General features: G+C 39.2%; 3 protein-coding genes across 7 annotated transcripts in view; 1 reads left to right on the plus strand and 2 right to left on the minus strand.

Moving 5' to 3' along the window:
- The window catches only part of LOC122569377 (glutamate receptor 1), a 336,051-nt gene extending 321,154 nt beyond the window's left edge, over positions 1-14,897 (minus strand). Inside the window, exon 1 of one of the 2 annotated variants that reach the window (XM_043730321.1) lies at positions 14,554-14,897. In XM_043730321.1, the coding sequence (XP_043586256.1) occupies positions 14,554-14,776 (223 nt within the window). In that variant the 5' untranslated portion in view covers positions 14,777-14,897. The remainder of the gene's footprint in view (positions 1-14,553) is intronic. The other variant, XM_043730323.1, reaches the window with a different exon arrangement.
- A 1,952-nt stretch (positions 14,898-16,849) lies between these two features.
- Positions 16,850-18,764, plus strand: LOC122568853 (general transcription factor IIE subunit 2). Its single transcript, XM_043729070.1, has 4 exons — positions 16,850-17,021; positions 17,279-17,543; positions 17,914-18,123; positions 18,210-18,764. Exons 1-4 carry the CDS (start codon positions 16,960-16,962, stop codon positions 18,528-18,530), a joined length of 858 nt encoding a protein of 285 aa, XP_043585005.1. The 5' UTR covers positions 16,850-16,959; the 3' UTR covers positions 18,531-18,764.
- Positions 18,691-25,539, minus strand: LOC122568854 (ras-related and estrogen-regulated growth inhibitor). 4 transcript variants are annotated; one of them, XM_043729071.1, is made up of 6 exons: positions 25,010-25,511; positions 23,483-23,596; positions 20,585-20,641; positions 19,940-20,013; positions 19,554-19,820; positions 18,691-19,472 (listed from the first exon to the last, which is right to left on the minus strand). In XM_043729071.1, coding segments are annotated over exons 1-6 (669 nt in total). In that variant the 5' UTR covers positions 25,011-25,511; the 3' UTR covers positions 18,691-19,316. The 4 variants fall into 4 exon arrangements, with proteins under 4 accessions (XP_043585006.1, XP_043585007.1, XP_043585008.1 ...); XM_043729072.1 differs by having other exon boundaries at positions 25,014-25,491; XM_043729073.1 differs by lacking the exon at positions 20,585-20,641 and having other exon boundaries at positions 25,010-25,539.
- Between the last annotated feature and the right edge of the window lie 38 nt (positions 25,540-25,577).

The raw sequence follows: 25,577 nt of genomic DNA on the forward strand, positions 1-25,577 counted from the left end.
ATGAAAATGATTAAACGCCAAGTCGCAAAGCCACCCTAATCCAGCGTCAAACGTGAAATCGGAGTTCGGTTAGCGGGTTCTTGCTTTTGTACGAGTTAAACGCCAAATCTTGAATGTGTATAAATAGAAATGGCTATCCCAGCTCGAGATCCATTAATCTTTTCTATTTGCCTTCCACTTTTTTTTTTGTATCTTTCTTTCAAAGTAAGGCAAATCTATGCTATCGTTCAGAAGTACATTTCCACTCAAAAGCCTTAGAACACCTACTTTTAAGAAAACTTCAATGTATAATACACATATAAACTTTGTATGCGCCATTCACATTGACATTGACATACATATCTTCTTTTATGTTCAACTTAAATGGATTCTTGACAATTATTTTCTTTTCGTAATATTTTTCGTAATATTTTTAATCGCGGGTGTATGTGGACACTTGTTTCTCTTTGATAGGGTGTAATTTATTGGTAAATTTGCAAAAAAATGAGTCTTATTACTCGAGGAGTCTATTAAGTTGTCCGAAATGTTTCTTTCGTTTTATAAGGAAATAATAGACGCACAATGTTTCTTGTTTTAGATTAGTTTATTGAATTATGCACGAACATAATAATAGAAATAGAACGAAATTGATCATACCTAATTCAATAAAATAAGTTTAGTGGTCTCGTTTAGTAATTGATGGAAAAACTATCGTAACTAGTTGTAATAATATTTGAAACCGGTTAACATACTTCAACGAATTTACCATTTAATTTCAATATACCAGTGACACGACTGTAATTGAACAATTTAAATTTCAGGCGATGTACATTAATAATATTTGTTGATTCCATGAGATATGGTATTATATGAATACATATTGCATATCAATATCGTATCGCATATGTACAGATAATAGCAGGTATTTATTAATTTATCAACTCCTACATTTTAGTAACGTTCTTATATTGTTTCTACGAATCGACCAAAGTGTTCGGACGTTTAAGAACGACAGTGAACGTTAACGTTTTCGAAATGGGGACAGTACGACGTGACGAAAGCAAAAAATGAAAGAACGAAGGGAGAGAAAAAAAGGTAGGTTGTACGATGTTAAAATTCGGCTGCAGACACAACGAATGCATGAAATTTTCATGTGGTACAAAAGAAAAGCCGGATAAAGCTTCGGCGCCCTTTTGCATTCTCATACTGAATCGCTTTCTCGTCACCAGTTACCCTACATCCCCAACATTTCCACGATTCGCAACATTCCGTGTGCAGTGAAAATGATTAAACGCCACCATGAGTCTCAGCGATGCCGCACTAATCCGGCGTTAAAGGCAAAACCAGAGTCAACTTTGGGACTGTAACTTGCGAGTTACCCTCCCATTACATACGTAAAACATGAAGCGTACAACATGAAACACGAAACAGCCCGCATGCATTCGTGTAAGCGCATACGCAAAATCGTTCTCCCGGACCCACGTCTCCCTATAATTATCGCTTTATTTTCTCTACATCTCCTACCCGAGCCTTTCTTGCCATCCTTGTGCCTCATCCTCGTCCTAGCGTTCCTTTTAACCTATGTACCTTACATTGAATCATCTACATTATCAGAAAAGTGACTAGAATTACAATTTAATGGAAATACTGAAATTTTGTCTTGCTAGAAAATTGCCGCTAAATGTCTTCGCCATTTGCATGCATCTATATTAGGGGAATTTTCATTTTGATATTAAGTAAACCTGTACGTTACCGTATTAAAGATATAAACTTCAAAGGCAGTGTAAAATGAAACTATTTATGAAAGAGATACAAAATTCTAGATCCCATACCATTCGATGAACAATACCGAAGGATTTAATAGATTCTAATACTTATTCTGTCTCTTGTTGCATATTCTCTTTCATTTGCTCCAAATAAACTACGTAAATATTTGCAGACACATTGTCGTTCAAAACAACCAATCCATTAACTCGAGCGTAATGTAAGCGACATAATTAAAATCACCGGTGGTGATGCACTCTTCCTTCGTCCTAACCTCAGACTCTGTTTTTCCACAAATTTATCCTTACCATTTGAAAGTTAGTCGCATCAAATTTATACTCGCACGATCATATAGGAAAATAGTTATTCGATTTAATCGAAATGGCAAATTTACTTCGTAAACTTGGAATAGAAATTTCCCTTGTACAAAAGCTCGAAGGTGAAGGTATTTGAATAAATAAGAAATGGGAAGATTTCATAAGCGAAAAGACGGCTATAAAGCAATCGTAAAAACACATAAATAATTCTACAATTTGACATGAATCGCGAACGAAATTGTTCAAAATCATACACAATGAATTTTATCGTCCTAAGAGGTACATTAAGACCACGGAATATTAAACGCTCTGCGATCTACGAGCCTCTATGTTTCTCTATTCTATTCCATTTTCTCTTAATACAGCCACCTACACGTCGCTTTGTAACAGTGCGACGTAACAAACTATTTCTACGATCCTGTTATCATCTTTCCGGCTCTGAGGACATTCGTACAGGGACCGTCGGAGATAAAATGACGAACAAGAACAGGATTAATGGGCCATCGTATCACGCACAGTGGGCGATAAAATACCGTAGGAAATATCTCTTGGTGGCGAGTTCGAGCCATCCATGGAATTTACTCTCCACGACATCCATTATCTTAGATAATCTTCGCTAGAGTAAAGGTCGCCGAATGGACACTATTCCAGTTTCACCTCGTTCACGATTTCCCAACAAAAGTTACGATGCCAACTGAATTCCCTAAACCTAACCTAAACCGTTGCTCGTTGAATCTAAGACTGGTGAATATAGGAACAGAGATGTTTCAAGTTTTACATAATCTCTGCGTTTAATATTAAAAAGCTACACCTTTTGAGGGTTACGCGACAAAAAGTCGGATCGAACGGTCGGCTGTGGATAAAGGAAGAGTGGAAAAAGCTGCAAAGTCAACTTGTATTCTTTGACGACTCCAATACTCGAGGGAAGGGAACGCGTATAAGAAGGTTCCTTGCGTGTCCCGACATATAAATAGGAATATCGCGAACCGAATAAGAGGGTGAACCACGCAAGGCTACTATATAGAAATAGGCTAGACGGCACACCCCTGTCAACTTCTTAAACCGCAGCGGTCTGCCAAGTGGGATTCTGGTCGTTCTATGAGCCCACGAGGTAACTCGTAACAGAGTCACCAAAGCGAAGAATTACAACTGGGACGTTGGATTTTCTTAAGTTTCGAGAAGTCGTTCGATGCGAGACACGGTGAATACCGATGATATTTTTACCTGCCTGTGGTCACTGTTATCATACCTACGTCAAATGCTATTAGGACGAATAATAAATTTGCTCGCGTTCCTCTGGGAGAACGCAATTATTCGTCATTAATTTTGTACATGTAAAATATATCCAACGTTTTAACGTATTATATTTATTGAATTAATATTTATAATTGCATCGGATAACTTACGTATCTTATTACTGTAAAATTTCTGGCGAAATAGATTTACAGCGAGATAGTGGAAATAATCTTATGTTAAAGAAGATATTAAGTCTTATTTCCAGAACTCTGGAATCAATAGGAGCAAAAGTAGATCATTTCCTTCCTTCTCTTTTTACCCTCTTTCCATTCTTCCCCTCTTCTTTTTAATTCCTTCGAGATACAAAGATACCTCATTTTCACAAAAAAAAAAGAGAAGAGGCGAAACATCATATATCATTAAAAAGTCAGAAGAACCTAAAATAACTTAAGCTTAACCTGCTCTATAATTATGAAACTCTTAATCCGCGTCAAACAAAACCTTATTATATATTATTTAGGATTCATCGCGCGCCCAACGCGGATACATCTTTTAATGGATGTTGGTATAAAAATCGGAAGATCTTTCGGACGGAAGCCGACCGGTTGCGTTTCTTATCCCGACTTTAATTAAATTCCAAAGAATCGAAAGTAAGGAAAAGTTCTCAGCGGCAGTTACCGAACGGCTCAGCCACGCAGGTTTTAATAACCGTCCCGGATCTCCAGGCCAAGAAGAAGCTGGCAAATGGCTGTACGGCGTAGCTGCTGGCTGTGGAAGTCGAATAGAGAGAAGAGTATCCGAGCTCGACGAAGTCAAGCATCGATCTCTCTGCTTGTATCCTACTCTAACTTCGTCTCTTCTATCTCCCTATATCTATCCCTGTTCAGCCCTTCTCCAATTTCTTTTCGTTACTCTTTCGTTCTTAGAATCACCGTCTCTGCCTCGGAAGACTCGAACGTGTCTTATATCTATCTCTATCCCTTTCCATCTCTTCTTCGTATACTTACACCTATACCATCCTCCTCCATTTCGCTATCTTCTCCGTCTTTCCTCGCTGCGACACGTCTATCTACTTATCTATCTCCCCATGTCTCGTTATGTCCGTCTATTCGCCGTTTCTCTACTTCAGTATTCACCCCTTCGTCACGTTTTTTTCATTGCCTCGTAGCAGCCAGCCTGTCTTTGCTCCGCAGACAGTCGATACACGATGTTATCGCGCGATCTTAAAGCATCATTTTCTAAGAACACCCTCTTACTTCGACTCGTGAATTTCATATACATACACGTAAAGTGTTAAAAAGAAGAGAGACTACGTGAAGATTGGAGAAGGAATCGCTATATAATTCAACTAGTGTCTCGCGAGTAGCGTTGAATTATTCAAGCTCGTGAACTCTGCGGATTTTCGTTCAATGCTCCCTCAGATTCGTCTGTATCGTTAAATACAGCGCCAGTTGCTTGCGCTCATCAAGTAGATCGACTCGAGCGCGAAATGACGCTTATACCGTACACGAAAGAGTCGTATGGATATTATTTCATTAATATCCATTGATAATTAAGAATTTAAAAAAAGAAGATGTCTAACGAGCTTATAGTACTTAGCTAGAGGAATAAAGGTAAAACTCATTTACAAGGTCGAATGCTCTTCAATAAGAATGATTTTACATACAAAGTGTCGTTCTTGTGATTTGCATTGACTGCAAGCTTTTTATTTTTTTCGGTGGATATTATAAGACCTTAAGGTCGCAGACCTTTCTTTTTTTCAACACCCTGCAAATCTCTCTCTCTCTCTCTCTCTCTATCTTGTGTCGCCTTATTCTTCCTTTTTAGCTGTTTCGCTCGGTTCGCCTTTTTCTCGTACGATGACACGCTTATCTCGAGTAAAAATTTTTCGCGGGCGTACACACCGCAGCCGCAAAGGCGACTAAAAACAGTTTCTTTTTCGGAGAGTCGCGTAACTGCGTGCTTGAGTTTCGTAACGACCCGCGCTGTTCTCGGTGAAAACATCAAAGCGAAGTATCTCTTTCGCGAGATAAATATCCAAGATAGAAAAATTCTGGATTCTTTTCATCTTTCTTCGCGTTGCTCTTACGTTGTAAGGAAACGGGGCAACGTTAATTCGACGTTACACGGGCATTTTATGCAGAATTGCGAGTCACACGGTTTCAATGTATCGCGTCAGAAATACAGCTGGAGCAGCGACGCGTTAAACAAACACATATCGGCGGATGGTGTGCGAGCCAGTGTCGAAGATAACGTTATTCCCTGGTCAAATTAATGTGGAAACAGTGGCGACGTACATGCCACTTTGCCTACTGAGAATCCTATTTGATTAATGCCAGGCGTAATCATCGGTCGTGTAACATTAGGATTGCTTTGATGTGCGCACTGCATAATGTAAAAGTCATCTCGTAAACCAAACGTCGATGGATAAACGTGCTTTCATCTGGACGTTCCAGTTATCCTTCGATTCCACCCCTTTCGTTAGAATTCCATTTCAATCCTATCGTTCTCATCTGTATTTTTAATTCCAATTGTTCTCCTTTCTTGCAATCTCTTTATACGCAGTGTATATTGAACATATCGTAAGACTATAAGTTTACGTAAAAACAACGAAACAGCTCGAGCTTCATCCAAAGATTTACTACCTAGTCACCTCAATAAATCAAGAAATTACCCTCCATTTGTTTCCATCATCTTTCTCTGCCTCTTGCCTCTTTCCTTAAATTTTTTAAACCGCTTCCACCTTCGCGAACGTTCGTCTTGAGTTTTGACAGGGCACGTGGAAATATAAAATAGTCAATCGTCGAATTGTTCGTCGTCTCAATTAACAAAACGATCTCGCGTCGTTAATCGCTGCAAGGCCATTAAAGAGCACTCGTGCGACGTAACAACGAACAACGAATACGAACGATAACTTGAATTACCAAGTCGTACAATGGACGTTTTCCAAAAAATTTGTCGCAACTACGTCACTCGATCAAATTGAAGAAGAAGAATTTTTCGTCTCTCTCGAAAGGTATCCTATGCCGGAAAATGGATAGAAAAAATGTAATACCACTTTGCGAGACAACGGTGACCGTGAGACAAGACGTATGTATGACCTATCGTACAGCTATATCACTGAACGTATCTTTCGTAACAGCAAGACGACATCGGCTGAAAACCCTCAGGATGCTTTCCACCGAAGACATACCCATCTCTATGTGGAAAAGCGGCTCGGTAATATCGGATTACTCTTGGTCGTGTCTGATGCTTCTACGTACTATTGCTACGTTGCTCGTAATGGCAGGTGTATTCCGCCTCCGCGATACGGCAAAGCTCGTGTGCAATGGTAGGGTAACATTATTTTCCGATACAGATATACGTTCCATTGACACTGACGATCACACAGCAGAAACGACACTGCGGAACGTCGAAACACGTTTAAAATGCTCTCACATAAATATTTCGCTCTTCTGCATACAGATACGTTAACGTTCGCTCTTCTTCGAGTTGTTACTCAACGAGACGGGGGAGAAGTTACATTTTATAACACGAAATTTATCAATGATGTCTACTTGATGTATGTATATCGTAGAGTATGTTTGATCAAAGATACGAGATAGAAGATTGTATGATACAGGCGAAAAAGCTGTTATACTCTTGCACGAGGACAAGAGCAGGTTTCATAGATGGCGGGAATAAGTTGGTCGTATCTGGAATAAGCTTTGTAGCGTAGCGACGCTCGGAATTCCTGTTGATACGTTGTAAATGGTCGTTGAGGTGTTACAGGAGATAGTACATATCTGAATGCTCTCATTAACATTTCTCCCTGTTTCCGTAGAAGATATTACGCGTAATTTGAACGCGTCACGTGAATTTCAAATAAAATATAAATAGAAGAGGAAGATTCGAAGAAACGTACGATTGAAATATTAAGCTTTGTATTGATAAATGTTTTTAATTAATAGCTTGTTACACAAAGTTGGCAAATATTATTTGAATTCGTTGTTGCTTCAGTCCTTTCGATGTTATAAGTGATTCTAATCGTCCAAGCACTTCGTCCTTGTCTGTTGATATGTTGCAAATCGAAGACTTTAAGTGTAAAACTACAAGAACAAAATTATGTCTCTTCTTATTTCTGTGTAGTGAGTTCACCTTTGAACCTACGCCCACATATTCCGAAGCAATCTAATCTGTCATCTAATTTTGTTTTATCTTCGGAAAAATGATAATTGCCTAACCTTCTTTCAATTTCATAAAATACAGACTTGCGCTCGATCCAGTCACGTCGCACAATTAATTTTATATTTCCAAATGAACCTAACCCCAATGAAACAATTAATGAATCTTATTAAAAAGACGTGTCTCGCGAATTGTAGGTAATTCCGTGAACTTGGATGGCAGATTTCTCCAGATCGGTGGCTTTAATGGCGAGTAACTTCGCAGGAATACAGACGATATTGTAAAGCACGCTTTAGAGAGATATCTCGCGTGGTTGGCCGTCGTGTTCAAGCATGGTAGAATATGCGTCGATGGCCATACACGAGCCGGCGGTTTTGTCATTCTAATAGAGGAGCCAATGCATCAATTATAGAAACACAGCCGAGCCAGTCTCGCATTACACGGCCGCCGAATAACGCGGTCCGATTGCGCCCGATTATGTGAATAATAAATTGGCATTCGGACGCTATCGGTACCCGAGACATTCGCCGTTCAGAATGCCAACCTTTTGTACGGATTACTCTGTGCGCGAATTAGTATAATTCGCGAGGAAAGGTCAGGCACAACGCCGTACCGATTCATAAACAGTATGGAATCGAATCGCGTCCATGGTATTTGTACCGCTAGAACTCGTCTCATGAATCGATACAACAGAATATGAGTTTTGTTCGCAACTTTTCGAGAAAAGCTTCGATAGTAATATACAAAAAGATCTTAACTTTAGCTTAAAGAATCGCGTGACACATCGTGGATATATCTCTACCAGTGATTTATTTATTTTAAGAGTTGCAGAGTTAGCAAGGTATATTGAAATAGTAGATACGTACATATAAATATACATGTACCTTACACAATTCCTACTTCTTCATTATAGAAATTAATATCTAAGGAATAATAATTTGAAAGATCTTCTAGAGTACGTTAGTATTTCTAAGTAGCAATGTTGAAATATTTTGTTCAGTGATTTAAAATTCATCATACACAGCCTATGCTGTAATATTTTTACATCAATCAAAAATGATACTTTTCACCTTTATAAAAAGTAGCATTTTCTTTCGCTAAAACGTAAATCAAAGCATTATAAACACAAACGATATAGTCGAAAACCAATTCTAAAATCGATCATTTTTTTTTTTTTTTTTTCGACGCGTATTTATCTCGGAAGAGACGCGTATCTCAAGGATTCATTAAGGATTACGTTAAAAATTCTTCCATTTCACAGGTAAATCTCGCCACTCGAAAATAATCCATAACGGTATATACATATGCATAGAGTTACCGTGGCGAAGTAGCAGCAAAATACTTTTTTCCACGGACACCTCGATCGAGCACTCATTTCGCCAGCCAATGGCCGGGAAACGCGGCAAAATTCGATTTTGTCGCAACGTGCGCGTTCTAACAGCGAGAGGGAAATTCTTCAACGATGAACACGACGATACAGAAGCTACGAGCACATCGCCCTGTCTCTCTTGTCTGATAGCGGGCGTGCTATTAATCGCATTAGTCGGACGGTAGGTCGCTTGAGTGGTAGGTACCGCTACCTTCCTCTACAAAGGCATCGTACCTTTGCTCGCGTCGTTCGAGATGCTACTTGCCAGACGTTGCCAGCATGCACACAGCTGGAAGACAGAAATTTTCTGTTCTCATCGAATCAAAAGACTTCGCCCGACCACCCCATAGCCATTCTAATTCCATTTTGTCGACACAGAGATTCGAGAAGGAACCGCTATATAATTCACGCCAACTACTTCGATGTCTTGCAACTACTTCGGTGCTGAATTTTTGGAATTTTCGTTTAATGCTGGCTGAAATTCGCGTTTATTGCTAAGTACAGCGCGAGTTCCTTGCATTCATCAAGCAGATCGATTTGAATCGAATGCAACGTGCGCTTGTACCGTGCACGAAATTACTCTACTATATGATGACCACGGGAAAATATGATAAATCCATCTTTTGTTAATTTTACGTGTATCATTATGACACTTTTATGTCGCTCTATGGCTAAAGGAACCGTTTGAATATGACACGGCGGAAGAAAGGAACAACCTGATAGATTTGAAGATATAAACTTGTTGAAAATGGTATTGGTGATAAGTGTACGATGTTCTTATAAGAAAGGAATAATATTGGTTTAGTTACCACGTGAATTTAATTTGACCGATATTAGACTGCGTATTTGACGTTATTAATATCGTTAAAGCATTGAGGAGAGTGACGAAAACATATATTTAATGCTAAAGTTAAATGCGAAGATAGTCCTGACGTGGAATTGGTTAACAACATACAGAGTTTCAAAGTATATAGTAGCATACAAGAGAGAAAATATAATTTCTGCGTTACACCCGTAACCTTTGTACCATATATATGTGTAATATGAAAATCAAATGTTAAGGATCAAAGTAAATGAAATGTCGAAAAGAATTCGTTGATTTTTAATGCTTTATGGATGATGTTTGCCAGGATTATTGTCGTGTTTGTATTCAGAGTACCTACTTTGAACGAACAAATTGATATAGTATGGATCTTTGCGTACAATGGGGAAATACGGCTATATGATTCCTTTGTCCGCCGTATAAGCGTCTTTAGTGGATAGACAAGACAAGTACAAAGAAGCTGCATTATATTTTCAAATAAAATATAAATCTCACAAAGCGTGCGTTTTACGAAGGATTTAATGTTAAAATTTCGACTAATTTCATTGGAAAGCTGTGTCGAAAAAAAGCTGGCGCTAATTGGACGAGCTCGGAACGTTAAGATAACGAAATAGGTTTGTAACTGAAAATTTTTAAGTTGTATGGAAGATAAAAAGCTGAGGTGGTTGCCACGAAAAGTGAGTGTAATGGAATTTTTTCGCGTTTTCTTTGTTCATCAGCGTAAAAGCATCGTACACGATGTAAGTAAAATTCGCAATTAAGTTCTACTGCTTAAAAAGTCTACTCTTCTATACGTTGAACCTTGACCGCGATTCCGCCACAGTGCACTCTACACGAGGTGAAAACGAACCTCCGACGCGTCAAGCTTTCCCTTCACGACCGAACTCGTTCCTCTGAATTTTAAAGTATACCAGAGAACGCCAATGATCCCCAGCAAACAATTTTGTTTATAAAGATACCGTGTATAACGCGATGACAACGTGCACGCAACGCGTACGCAACGTGTGCTACTTAATAATTAGAACGACGTGCTATTAATGAAGTTATAATTATTACACGAAAAAAGGAGGTAATGTTGATGGAACAAATATAACGAGTCAAATTTAGAGAAGTTTAAACGTACGTGTTTCGAGAATTAAAAGAAAAAGTTGGAACGTATAACAAGAGATACGTAAAGAACTCGAAACCAGGACCTATCACATAATTCTCATATTATCGTTGGATCATACAGATCGTAAATATAATTATTTACATTTGCACAAATTTTGTACAGCATAAATCTTGAAAATCATGTTTATCATAAAGAAACCTAATTATTTCCATTGACGACTATCTTACATTGTACATTTCAATCATCAAATTTTGCATCTTAAGATTCAACATACTCAACTGAATTTCTTCAGAAGTTACGACTCTTATATGTCTCTTTCAGCAAATATAGCAAGTATTTCGATAGACTGGAAGAAACAGCGAACCGTGGAAGTACGCGTGGCGCGACCGCGTGGACAACAATCCACCGCAAGTGTATTTTAATCCGGCGATTTATATCGGAATACGTAATGTACGTGCGACGTGACGTCGACCAGGAATCGGCTGAAAACTCTCTTAAAACTCTCTGCAACGAGCGACTCGGGTGAATCGGGGTGGACGAGGGGCGAGGACGGGTATCATAAGCGAGGTCAAGTACCGATGACGCGTTCCGTTGATATATTTTCGCCGCGGTCTTTCGCATAATTCCGTAAAAATATACAGAGCGAGTGGTGGTGAAGTGGTAGAGAGCGCCCTTCGAGTAGCAAAGAAAGCCGCCGTGCGCTGTATAACTTGGCAAGGCAACGAACCTTCCAACTATCCTCATCCTCCTCCAACGTCACCACCACCTCTCGTGCCACGACCTCCTCCTCGTCTTTTCGTCGACTTAGCCGGTAGTTCTCTACCTACATACCTACACGAGTGGAAGAAAGACACCGCCATTTCTATAGGCATTCATCATTCACTCTTCGCTCAACGTTCCTCTCTTCCTCCGCCTCGTTCTCTGTCTCTCGCGCATTCTTTCCTCCCCTTGCTCGGCGCCCTCTTACATCAACCACTGTTTCTGTATTTGTTCGTCTCACTCTCGCGTCCACTTTCTCCGTTTCCTTTCCACCCTCGCGCGAGACATCTCGCTCGCTTCTTCTTCGTCTTACCCTTGCCCACGGCGTTTTCACCCGCGGCCGCGCGACGCTTTCCTTCTCTCCATAGTCATTTCCCACAACTTCTAGCGTTACGCAGCTGAGATGCGCATTGACGGTAATCTAGCAGGCTTTTAACCGAATATCACGCTTCTCCGTCGAGCGAGACATTGATGACCGATTTTTGAATCCCACTGGGAAATTATTGGCATTAAGAAGGAAGAGGGGAAAGAGAGTACGTAGAGTAAGTAGGGTAAGGGACGGACGAAGGAATGTTTCGGGGGAATTCTGTGGAGAATGAAACTTTCTGAGGGGATACTCTCTAGATAAGAATTGAAGACCGTAGGTGAGAAATAGTTTGTATAGTTTGAGTCTGGTTGACGTGTATTTTCATCTCTTTGATACTCTGATTTCGGTATTGGCACCTGGCTAATTTTAACGCTTTAATAATGGAATATTGCGAAGACATAAGGATTTCAAGTAATATGTAATTTGAATAATGTTAAATCAATAACGTAGGAATAATAATCAAAGCCTCTTTAACGCGTACGCTTGATCAACACCACATATGTGTGACGCTTTAAGATTAATCTCGATTTAATTTTAAACTGCGAAATAAATGAACACGTAACCCATGTGTTTGGTCAACAGAAAAAAAGATCTCAGACTAATGTTTATAATAAAAACATATTGTATTATTAAAGATGTATGAAAGTAACGAAAACAAAATATGACGTGTGATAGACGTTAATGTTTTATTAAATTTTCATTGTTCGCAATAAATGTTTGATCGATAAAGCGTTAATACGGTGGATACTTGAAACTATCACTGTGTGGCAATATTAAATAATATAAAATTAAAAACAGGGGTAACCTGATAAATCCACAAATGCAGTTCTCTTAAAACTAACTATTAAATCTACGAAATCTTCCATGAAATGAACAATATAATTTTCGTAATAATAATAAATAGTAAATATTCTTCAAGCGTTCAAGTAAATGACGAACAAGCATACTTAATCTGGAAAATAATATCACAGTATTGATAATATCGAATTAATTAACACGTTAAGTATCGTACTATTGCTCTGCGGTTCTACTGTAAAAACGAAAAATGTGATTTATCATGTTTCTCCCTATTTCCAATTGCGAATATTTTTTAACGTATTCCCCGTTTCCTTGTTTAATTACGCGCACTTTGTGTGCTCACAAACGTGTCGTTCAAACTTACGCTCCCAAGCGTCTATATGTACGATGGCGTCATTCGGTGGCAGAGTTAATATTAGGGTTGCTGTAGCGTTATATGAAATAACTTTAAACTCAGGTTAATTAAGTTGAAACTTTGACGTAAAGATTTCGATTTCGAGAAAATTATTTTAATTGGTGGTACCGAAACGATTTATGTAGATACTTGTGTGTATGTATACTATTTGATAATTGAATTTCAATATATACAGATTCGTGATGATTTTCGTTCGTAGAAAATTGAAGAAACAAATTGTTTGCCTATTATGACGTCGGATAAACGTCGCAGGTTTCGAGAAACGTGCTCAGTATCTTAAAACTTTTCAGTATTTTGTTCAATCAGTGATTTTGAAATAAATAAATATAGTTTTTTAATCGTGGTTATTTCAACCAGAAACGTAACCAATGATGGATTGATCAATCGGTACAATTCTATCAGGAGTGTGCATTTCATGATTTCGCTATCAGATGGTTTACTCGAATCTATTCCCTCGTAAACGCAGGAGCAAATACCAATTTAGCGTAATGGGAAAAAAGATAGTAATAACGTAAATCGTAAAATTTATATTAGTAATAATTTTGCTTTGTATTACTGAAATCGATGTTTAATTGAAGGCATGCGATGAAATAATACTTCGTATGTATGAGGCTACTTAACAAAAGGCCGCGTAATGCGAATTTAATACGTTTCATAATTTATTATTCGTTCTTTTCATTATTGTTTTCCGAACAATCGTACGCGTGGATATAACGATATACTTCTACGTGATAAAGCATAACAAGCACGTCGTCACGACTAGAACGTTCGTACATGCGATTTATAAACATTTCAAATGGAACGTATTTCCCTTCGTTACGAATTCAACCGAAAAGACTCGACGGTGAATGTTTTCATAATCACGACAAACCGTCATAACGCTACTGATTTTTATTTACTGTTTCTAGAAATAGCACGTAAGCCGGAGGACAACAACAGAACTACGAGGTTCCGTCTCGAACTCTACGTGGATTGTTTACTTCGCTGCGATTACGCGTATTTTCATAAAAACAGAAAAGCAAACATAGCAGTTTATCCAACGAACGAACGAACGTATCAAACTCGAAGCACCGAGGATTCTGGGAACAACGACGATCGTTCGTTCGTTTTCATCGCCTGAAAAACACGTTATTTACACGACCATCGCTTGCATCCCCCTTTCACCTACTCTCACGTCGTCAAAGAGAATCATGTGCAAAAGCTTTCACGCGGACCGTAGCAACTGCACATCAAGAACGCGGAGTATTTACTTGCAGCCAGCGTTGAATAGACACGTACGGGTCGACTCGAGTGCAACAACCCTCCATAACCGTTGGAGCAGTTGCACAACGCTCGACCAGCGATGTCGCGCAACGTGCCTCTGTCGTTGGCCGTACGACGCCCGTACGCGTGTTTCATGTCCACGGAATACTCGGACAATTCGATAGAGAACACTCGATAGCTACACTCACCGATGGAGATCTTGTCCGGATACGCCGCTGGCAGCAGGATCATTAAAAGGCCCAAAGCGGTGGTCATGATAGTGGCAGTGGAAGCCGGCCTGATGATCGAAAAAGAACTCGCGACGTTCCTGGTGTTTCCAAGCGCAGAAGACACGACACCGAGAAAAATCGTGGCGCGACGTCGTCGCCGCGACGAGGGTGGTCCACCCGTTCCGTAAACAACCGGGAGCATCTTCCGTGCTCCGTGGTCTGACACAAACTGCCGTACTCCACTTGGCGTGAACTCGATCTCGCTTGAACCGCCCCAGCATCCCTCTCTTCCACGCTCTCGTGTCCCCCCGCGTCACCCCGCGCCTACGACCAGTCGTCATTTAACCAGCCCTACCGCCCTTCTCTTCCCTACCCTTCGCTCCTCGTCCTCTGTCTCTTTCTTCCCTCCTCTGGCCTCTGCTACTCTGCTCCTGCTACAGATCCCGGTCTCAGTGCCATCTCCACCAACCAACCCCGTTCTACACCCTCTCTACCTCGCGCCCTCTTTTCACCCTCTCACTCCCGTAACTACTTTTTCCCTCCTTCTCTATCGCCCGTCTGCGAGAACCGGGAGCGCACGCTTAACGCGCATGTTACGACCCTAGCGCACCGCGCGCGTTCCCTACGTACGGCACTTCCTGTTACTTTCTATCGCGAATACCGATGCGCAGGAGCCAACGTTGCTCTGTCGGTACATACGAACCGAATAAAAAAGATGGAACGTGCGGACACACACGGAATACGGCAAACGTTCCTGCGAAAGTGATAACAAGTTATGGAGCGGGTTATCGAATGTAAACATCGTGACACGCTACGAATCTGCTCGGAATGATGTTTATGTTACCGAACGAATTGTTTTGCTACCACTCCTACCAGCTACCCCCACTCCCGCCTCTCGACCGCTGTTCACGATCACGATGTTTGCGCGCAATTGCTACGATCCAACCACGCCACAGACTAACTGTGATTTCTTGCACCACGCCCGCGAAATGTTTACGCTGCACTAGATTGCGATAGCTTTTGGAATAGTTACTGTCTTTGTACGAATGCAAATTACGCTTTTATAAAAAAAAAAAAAGTAGGGGCTGGCTGTTCGATGTTGCTGATAATTTTACACCCGTTTATATAAACATGGCGGTTATAAAATTGGCGGGAAATTTTTTACGCATCTAACGGAATGAAATCTGAATAAATATATATATATGTATATTATAGCTACTTTACAAGAATCGAGTATTTTATATAGAATATATTATGAAAGATTTTATACAGGATATATTTTATAAGATTCAAATATCAAGCGTAAAAATAACACGGTGTTACGTGACAAAGGAAAACGTCGATTTTTGCTTCATATAAAAGTTAGTACCTTTCGCAATGAGAACAATATGTTCTTTCTGTTGGCTCTTTTTAAGCTCATGGAAGGAACTGCTCTTAAAGCAGCGGTTACTTTGCCCTTTTGACGCGACGTTCGTAAAGTGCGAAATGAAGGAAGCCGGCTGTGTCGCTCGCAAAACGTCGCAGGCATCAAAGAGCGTGGAAATACTTTGGCGAATTATGTCCACTTTATAGCACGTAAAACGTTCGTACTTGCAAAAAAATCGTAAAATCATAATTCACTGTGACGATCGATGTCGAATTTGATATACGAATTGTAGACGGTCCAGTTATATCTCGATAAAGACGAAAATGGCGCGAGCAAAATTCAAGAAGACAGTAGAGGAACGAGGATACGTATCATATTCATCGAAATTATTATCGAAACTGAATAATTCGGAACCCCGCGAGCTGATAAGTCTACTTAAATTCACTGTATTCACATAATTTATATATATATATATATTGGGTTGCCTGGAAAATTCGTTCCGATTTTGAAGGAATTTCGTCGACACGAAAGATCATACTGAAAAGTTTTTTTACCGAAAAACCTGAGAGGTTCTGGAAGGATCGAATATTCAAGTTGCGTGAAAGATGAAGAAAAGTTGTGGGACAATATGGCACCTAATATATAATTCAGTAAATGTATATCGAATCGAAATGTAAATTGGAACAAGCTTTCCGGGTGACCTCCCAATATATTCCTTTATTTTGTTCACTTTTCAGATCACACGCACATTTCATCGTGACATTTTATTTTATTCGTGCGGCCATATTTCGATATTTGAACTATTGAAACGAAATTATCGAGTAATCGAAATTATGGAGCGATTTATCGAAAGCAAATACGCGCATGCGCAATATAGTTTCATTTCACACTATGGATATGGAACGAATGAGATGGTTAGATGACTCATTATGCATCTAGAATGTGACAGAAGTAGCAGTTCATAAAGAAAGTCGAAATTTGAGATTTTAACACTTGTGCAATTAAAATTTTATAATACAATGGATCCAGCATTGCTTAGAGAGCGAGAGCTCTTTAAGAAAAGAGCTCTTACAACACCATCGTGAGTATTATCTGCGAATTTTCTTTTCTAACCTCAACTTTTGTAGAAAGTATATGTTATGTTTAATGCAAATGTTGAATTTAAAATGTTCTGTACATTAAGTGGACGAATTATTCGAAGATTGCAAGATATTACAAATTACGATAAAAGATATTAAAAAGATAGATACAAATTTCAAACATAACTTATATACAACTTGACAGAATATTGTTGTTTGTTTGGTTCAATATTGTAGGCAATAAATTTTGTTCTTATAGGGTGGAGAAAAGAAAGAAGGAACAGGAGAAAGATACCACACGAGATGAGCCATTCAAAAAGAAGCCAAAACTATCATCCGTGTCTAGCGGACCCAAGCTAGACATGGTTAACTACAAAACCATGTCTGGCAGTACGCAATATAAATTTGGTGTGTTAGCCAAAATAGTAAAGCACATGAAAGCTAGGCATCAAGAAGGAGATGATCATCCTTTAACGTTAGAAGAAATCTTGGATGAAACAAATCAATTAGATGTTGGATCCAAGGTAAGTGTAATAATGCATTAACACGTTGATTGCCATTGATTGATTGATTGATTGATTGTGATTTATTGAACAAAGGCAGAAGAATTTTAAGAAAACAACAACTTATTGTCCAAATTGTCCCGATCAACCTCAGCTATGTGTAGAATGCTTTAAAGTTTTACATTCTAAATAATTTTTTTAATAAACCATTTTCGTATTACTTTTATAACAATTCAATAGTTTTATTATTTCCTCTGGAATATCTTTTCAAATATCTACGACGATTCTTCGCAAGTAGTCAAATAAACAACACCCAAATACGGGTGTCGTGGCAGTCAACGTGTTAAACAATTTGTGAAAATATAAAAATGTAATGCTATTCTTGCATTAGGTAAAACAATGGCTTCAAACAGAAGCTCTCGTAAAAAACCCAAAGATAGAAGTAACTTCGGATGGTAGATTTGTATTCAAAGCTATGTATAAAATTAAAGATAAAAAATCTTTACTGAGGTTATTAAAACAACAAGATTTAAAAGGTCTTGGTGGAATACTATTAGAAGATATACAAGAAAGTCTGCCACACTGTGATAAACATTTAAAGGTATGTAGAACCATGATGATACCGATATAATTGATTACAGTATATCAGTTTTGTCAGCAATTTTAATAGGAACCTAATAATTTTAGAGTTTACAAAATGAGATATTATTTATAACAAGACCCCTGGACAAGAAAAAGATTGTATTTTATAATGATAAAACAGCACAGTTCCCAATAGACGATGAATTTCAAAAGTTGTGGAGGGCTGTTGCAGTCGATGCAATGGATGATCAGAAAATCGATGAATACTTAGAAAAACAAGGAATACGATCTATGCAGGATCATGGCCCCAAGAAACCAGCCCCGATTAAACGAAAGAAACCTGTTAGTAAGAGAAAACAATTCAAAAAACCAAGAGATAACGAACATTTAGCAGATGTTTTAGAAACGTACGATGATACGAAATAAATACAGAATGATCCTCAAATTTTGTAAAGAACCTAAATCTATGACCTAAGTGTTAAAGGAGAGATAAGAATGTTTTATTATCATAACTTTTTACGACCATTATGTAAGAGAAATTGTCTATTTTGGAGTTAACATGTTAGTGTTACATATCACAGTGATATAATAAATAAGAAATATTTATTGTCATAATTTCATTGTAAGTACAAAATAAATATAGATCAATTATATATATTACATGTTTCCATATCTATCTAATCTATTCTCATGTAGGTTACATTTGTAATCAGCCTCACAAAGTGATGAATGGATACAATTTTCATATGTATGTTATAGCAAGATAGGACGTGAAATTTTGATTCAAATATTTATATCTTGCGTCAAATTTTTACATACATTAATTGATACTAAAACTATAAATTCTTCCATTAAAAAACACGAGAGTATATTAAAAAACTGTGCTTACGTTACATGTTGGCAAAATTATAATATGGAACTTCTAAACTTTACGTATTGTATATGATTTACATAATATATATATATATATAAGTCAAAAAACATTACAGGATGTTACATAAATCTTTGGTAATTAAACTTTCAATAACAAGTACACATATATAGATAAGCTATGTATCATTCAGTTTTGATTCGTAAGATTGTATTATAAATTTTTTTTTAAACATTTCTTTTATAAAATTTACATATATATAAATTTTATAAAACGATATATATATAAATATATTATATATATATATATATAAGTAGATATGAACTGGTTTTACACGTGTATTAATCTTTTGGAAGCGCCGAGTCACTTTTACCTCGTGAATAAGCACGCGTCGCTTTGCTACCAAGCATTCTATCCAGTAAAGATTGCTTATTCCTTCTCCTAGCTGCCAGAACTTCTCGACACAGTTCATGGAAAGATTCAGCAACTTGCGTGACCTAAGGAAGCATATTACACTTCCGTAATAAAATTTACGTACGAAACTTTGTTTCTAACTAATAATAAGATTAGAGGCATACCTGTTCCGCGGCAGACACTTCACTGAACCAACATTCAAAATCTTTCGCAAGTATTTCTCCCTCTTCGGTGCTAACTTGCCGCAAATGAACCATGTCGGCTTTGTTTCCGACCAAAGCGAGGGGCATCGTGGCTTCGGGATCAACCACCGCCAGCGTTTCCTTCGCCTTTCTCACGAAATTGAAAGAACCCCTGTCGGTTATCGAATAGACTAAAAGTAATCCATCCGCCCACTGTACAGTTTCCGTGGAAGGTAATTCATCTTCGCTCTGTAACGTCGGGATAGGACGCAAGAAAAGCACGAAAGAATTTGATTTGCTTTCGACCATGAATGATATCGTCTCGACAAATGTACATAGATCATTACGATCATCGATAAATACGTTACCTTCGGGCAGGTGTCCAAAATTTCGAAAAGGATCGGTTCACCGTCGACCAGCACTTCGTGTTTATATCTGTTTTCTGAAAAAAATGAAGAAAAGGCAAGAATGAAGAGAACGATCAAAAGATTCATTTAATGTGAACCATAACTTGTGTGGATAAATGTTGGACGATTCGAAACGATCAGCATGCTCGATGCGGCAACGGAAAAATTGTGTAATAAATTTTCACCACGAGAACGCGTTGCAACAGAAAGATCAGGTAGCTATCGCGACCGTTAAGTAGATCTTTCCAGCCCAGTCTAGTTTTAGATCTCGGAGGGAACACGTGCTCGCAGAGAAGCTGCTTGCTCATCCTGTCCGCGCCTCTGTATTTGTAGAAAAAAACAAGTTTTGTTCGAGTATCAACCTTGCATTAGTACCAGTCCTGTCTAGTGTCAAATTCGTTTTCGATAAATTTAGATCAGACGCGGACCGAGATACGCGCAGGGAGAGTATAGGCGGTCCCTGAGGTGCCACGCTGGTTGTTGGCAATTTTTCAAAAAAAATTCATCGGTCTATTGTCCACTCTATTCACATTTCATCGTAATTTATACCGCATCGAGTAACCGCATCTTATTGGCCACGAGTTCGTAAATCGAGATGTTCCTTACCCGACTGGTGATCATATTCCCCGATGTATCTCCTTGTTAGAAACCGCACTGTCAATGCTGGAATTTAAGAACAATACACGTTGTTGAAACATTGTTGAAACGTTATTGTTCTATGTAATCTAGAAACGATCGTGGATCACTTCTGTGTAATTATTTGTTAAAACGCACAGTAGTAGTCGCGTTCGATTCTGTTTCTATTAGTATCTGTATAACTTTTCTTCATTATCGTGCTTATCCACGAGCGTGACACTTATTAGATCGCCATCAATACAAATCAATACAAATGTCATCAATACAAATTCCATGCACATGCTTGTTAGAAAGTTGTCAACCTATGCTTTCTTTAATCGCACGTTCTATTTACATCGATTCCTTTGCTATCTGACGTATAAAAATTGTTATAAATGTAAAGTAATTGGTAAGAAACAATTAATTTGTTTACAAAAGAAGAATGTAATACGTTATATTCGGTTATTGATTTTACATTTGATTTATAGGAAATGTAGACAACCGAATTCGAACCTGCAGTTCCCTCGACCTTTCCTCCGTTTTGGATCAGTCGAAGTCATTTTCCACCTGATATTGTGAGAACGTACGCGATCTTGCTCGATACGATGCACGCGTTCCGACATATCGTGATTCAATCGAGAGAAACGAGAGCTACAGCCTAGTGACCCGCTTCGAGGCACACCACACTATTTTTACCTCGAACTCGAACCTGCCACGGCGCCACAAAACCTTGTGCACGCGTTAAACGTCACCATGGTGTGTTTCGTCTTAAGTTCAATGAAAAGTGACCTGCTTTATAAGCGCCGCGAACAAGTTTCCTTCGAACAAACTTGAGACAATGCGATCGAATTGGAGTCGGCTAGCCAGCAATCGAATGGATTTATCAATTTTTGAAAGCGTTGCGAGGAATTTTTATTCGCAGATGTGAAACATTGATTCGTGAAAAGTGTGAAAACCGAAACGTTGATTTTTTCATTCAGAGTACTCGAGTTTTAAAGGTAGCTGAAATAGCAAAACTGACCGCAGACTGACGTTCCTGAACGTTCACCCAAGACTCTGCGGTGAGCTTTATTTCATGATTGACAGGACCACCTGAACATTTCGTGGAAAACAAATTTATTGCCGATCCGTGTATTTACGTTCGAGTCCTTAGACCAACATCGTTTCGCCGCTTTCCCTCGTGTGGATCATTAAAAGTTCGCCGGTTATTCGTGCCAATTTTCTGCACGGATCAACTCCGTTATACGAATCGTCTTTGTTCCCTGTCTTTCAACCAACCGAGCAATTATTTGCCGAGTTAAAAATACGTATATACGATGGAAAGTATACATCGTATGGGAAAACAGTATCATCGTTGTTTCGTGATATACAAACCATTGGTCTCTCGTTTATTCGCGAGGAATTGACAGGGCGGTTTAATCGTTTATAAAACGTGATTCAAGGAAATTTTGAAATAAAACTTTATAAATAGGACGCGAGCGTGGTTTGTGGTCAGTTTGAAATGTACAGTTGCTGGGGCCCAACCAATTATGTACTCACCTATGCTTTACACGTGCCATTACCAAAAATACACGCGGTTGGCTCCTTTCAGGGTCCCATCCACGTTTATCATACGTACACAAACACACCTATCGCGTGGATATATGCGACGCATGCACTTGTACTTGAATCAATCGTACTTGAGATACTTTTCAGCGATCGTTTTTATGCGAATGTTAATCGAAATAATTTAATTCCTAGCGGATAATTACTTTATCTCGCCGAAGAAAGAACTATTTCTATTAACAAGTATAAAACAGTCAAACTAATACGTTTGCACGTTAGTTGATTATTTTCTGTTTTAACCCACTTGGACTTGACGGTACAGATTATTAACTAATTAAGAAATAAATTGGCTTCGTGTTTTAATACGTTGCGTAACATTTACAAAAATATCAGAAAATATACGTCTCTATTGTTCTATTATTCTCTACGTTAATCTACGTTAATAATCGATAGAAACAAATTTTTCTCAAAGTCTAAAAGACATTCAGTCCCGAACGTCCGTACATCTAGTAATCTACAGTCTTGTAATTCGAAGTAGGATCAGAGTTAAAATTGATCTTCGATACGATAGTAAATCTCGCTCTCATTGAATTTAATCGATAATTCATGCCACAAGTGTGATTCAGGATTGTAAGGCAAAATGTCAAGGGAAGGCAATCAACGTGACAATAGTATAAATGTATGACAGGAAAACGTGGAGAAACAGCTTTTTCTTTGGGATATCCTTACGATCCATTTAATATAACACTTTCTAATTGCGCGCCTGCATGGTGCTGTATGCAAAGGATTACGGTTAATGTCACGCCCGTTACCATTATAGCAAAATTAAGCGCTACCGCGTGCGTTAGCGTGCCCGCGTTGAAAGCGAGTCGAGTGAAAATGCGAGGAAAGCGGTCGAATTCTAACACGCCAGCCGATGAAAACGAAGTAACAGTGCTAAAAGTAAAAGCGGATTTTACATAACTATCCCAGCGAAACTTGGCATCTGGTATAGCAAAACATATTCAAATGTATCAAAACATCTATTGGTATAAATAACGTCGATTGTTGTAGACCATTTCTCGATCTCAAGCAGAAGACAATGCCGGATCTCGGCGCGAATATTTCTGAATGTAGCATGAACGTAGAACAATAAGTAAACCATGCGTTTTTATGCATCCGTGAGAAATTTGAGATTGCTAGAATGCGCGTACTTTGCAAAAATATGTGAGATACTCAAAGTGTCGCTTTTATTATAATTTCCAGTAGTTGAAACAAATTTCTGCTTAAATTTCGTTCCTTTGATCGCGTTTATAAAAGTACGAATCGAATATCCGCAGTTTAGTGATAAGGCGTTGTACCCACCGCTTTTTCCAACTCCAGGCGCTCCAATCACGGCCACCTTTACCTCGCATAGCGAACTCTTCTTCCTCCGAATACCTCTAATCGCATTTGACGTCATACTCCGCGCATTTGTCACTGCACAAAGTGTAACAAAACCATGTAGCGCGTGATTGCAAGACAGAAGAAGCGTCGCGAACGAGCGAAACAGACAGGGCGCGTTTCCGTGACGCGAGATCGCGTGTGCGTGGCCAGCGACCAAGCAAAAATTTGTCACGATTACATCTTTCCTTGGCTGGTTTCCATGTCGATAACACCTTTGAATTTCATAGAAGACGCTCGAATACCGGCACAGGTGAGTCCGTATACGAGGATTCTGTCTGCCAAGGAAAACACGCAGTCCAAGTTTGTAAATTCGCGTACGAACGGTTAAATGATACCAATCCGGTATCAACGAATAAACAAATTTAATCGCGAGGATAGATACGCAGAAGAAATTCGAGGGTAGTTTTGATGTTTCTGGGACGAAATTACTGTTTACTCTCGTTTACCCATCACTAATTTGTACATTCCAATCTTAAGACTCCGGTGGACGTTCTCGGATATAGTACACGCGGTTCCATTTACCGGGTGTCCCGTGTCTCTTTCATCGAAATCAAAACGGCACCATCTGCGACGATCGGCCGAGGCATTCGCCTCGTGTTCCCCTTCGAACGAAAGTTTAAATACGCCGTGCTCTCCTGTTCCGTCGGCTACGGGTGAAAGAAGAGGAAGAGGGGTGCGATGGAAGAAAGGAGAAACGAACGCGATGGAAAGAGCGGGAATCGAGGTGCGTGTACGGCCGTCGTCGTCTGGAAAGAGAAGGGAAGAGACGATGGGTACATTAATAGAACAGTTCGCACATGTCCCGTGGAATTCAAGGAATTTACTCCGGCGTCTAACAATGTACCACCGCGGCACGTAAGTCTCGTTACGGATCAACCAGTTCGCTGGCTTAGACATGACCGTGTTTTGGTCACGTATCATGCGCCTGAACGACCGATAAACGATTTATCATACATTAAGATTAAGACAATTTATATTTAGATTTCTTACTCGTGTATATATTTATAAATTATCGTATCTTTCCTTTTATAATTGACCAGCTTAGTGGAAAAGTAATCGGGATACGTCTTTCCGAAGACGAAACGGATACGAGAAACTACGATATAAATAAGACGCGTAATTTTTGGAAAGAAAAATGGTAATAAATGGTTGTTTCGTGATAGCAGTGAGATTTTTCGATATTTGGAAATATACGGAGCTTCTCGTATTAAAGTTTAATATTACACACGGTTTCTTCGAGTTAGAAATTTCATCAAATTTTACCAATTTCATCTTCGAGCTCCTCCATCGTTCTTTTCTTCTTTTTTTTTTTTCTTTTCTGAATTACGCAGAGGGAAATAATTTTCATATGAAAAATGAAGATATCGGTCGATCGTATTGCACGCGTCTTCCAATAACTCGTACTATTAAAAACTCCGCGTTATTTTTATTTCATCGCATACTTACTTACCAGTCGCCTAGAACACACCGATGTACCGTTCCTTCAGCATTCCTCGCCGCACTTTCTATCAACTCGTACGACAGGCAGACATCGCGGACCCTCTTGGAGCTCTTGTATCAAACGGAAGGGAAAAAGGAGCCGAGCGTGCACGTGAACTCACGACGATACTTTCGTCCCTACTATCCGAGTCGTTGGAAGTTTCCTTTTCGTAGACGATGTTGCGAAGGGAGCAGAGGTACGGTTAATCGCGCGAAACAGGGCGGAAGGGATCGATATTGGAAAATCCACGCGTTCTCGAAACGAGAAGAAAAACGGAACGTTCGATCGAATGTATCGTTGTACGTACATATATCGAGCGAGTCACGTGCTTCCTGACAATTTCGCGGTTCCGTTGCGTGATCCGACGCGCTTCTTGGTCTCCGCACGACTGTCTCTCCCCATTCTCTTTTAGCGGCTCGTGAGTCCGGGCCTCCTTTATTGCTCTTAAGCCACGTATATACGCGCCGATATCCACTTCCGGCAGCAGCCAGAGCGCGCACCAACGGCAAGTTTTGCGTTTCAAAAACTCGCCCG

The sequence above is a fragment of the Bombus pyrosoma genome, linkage group LG7 (genome assembly GCF_014825855.1).
Source record: "Bombus pyrosoma isolate SC7728 linkage group LG7, ASM1482585v1, whole genome shotgun sequence".
NCBI classification, from domain to species: domain Eukaryota; kingdom Metazoa; phylum Arthropoda; class Insecta; order Hymenoptera; family Apidae; genus Bombus; species Bombus pyrosoma.

Coding starts and splice junctions, on each gene's coding strand:
- LOC122568854 (XM_043729071.1), bottom strand. Junction 19,821..19,939: donor TTTTGGACACCTGCCCGAAG/GTAACGTATTTA, acceptor CCGACGTTACAG/AGCGAAGATGAATTACCTTC. Junction 19,473..19,553: donor AAGTGTCTGCCGCGGAACAG/GTATGCCTCTAA, acceptor ATGCTTCCTTAG/GTCACGCAAGTTGCTGAATC.
- LOC122568853 (XM_043729070.1), top strand. CDS start 16,960: ATGGATCCAGCATTGCTTAGAGAGCGAGAGCTCTTTAAGAAAAGAGCT. Junction 17,022..17,278: donor AGAGCTCTTACAACACCATC/GTGAGTATTATC, acceptor TTGTTCTTATAG/GGTGGAGAAAAGAAAGAAGG. Junction 18,124..18,209: donor ACTGTGATAAACATTTAAAG/GTATGTAGAACC, acceptor TAATAATTTTAG/AGTTTACAAAATGAGATATT.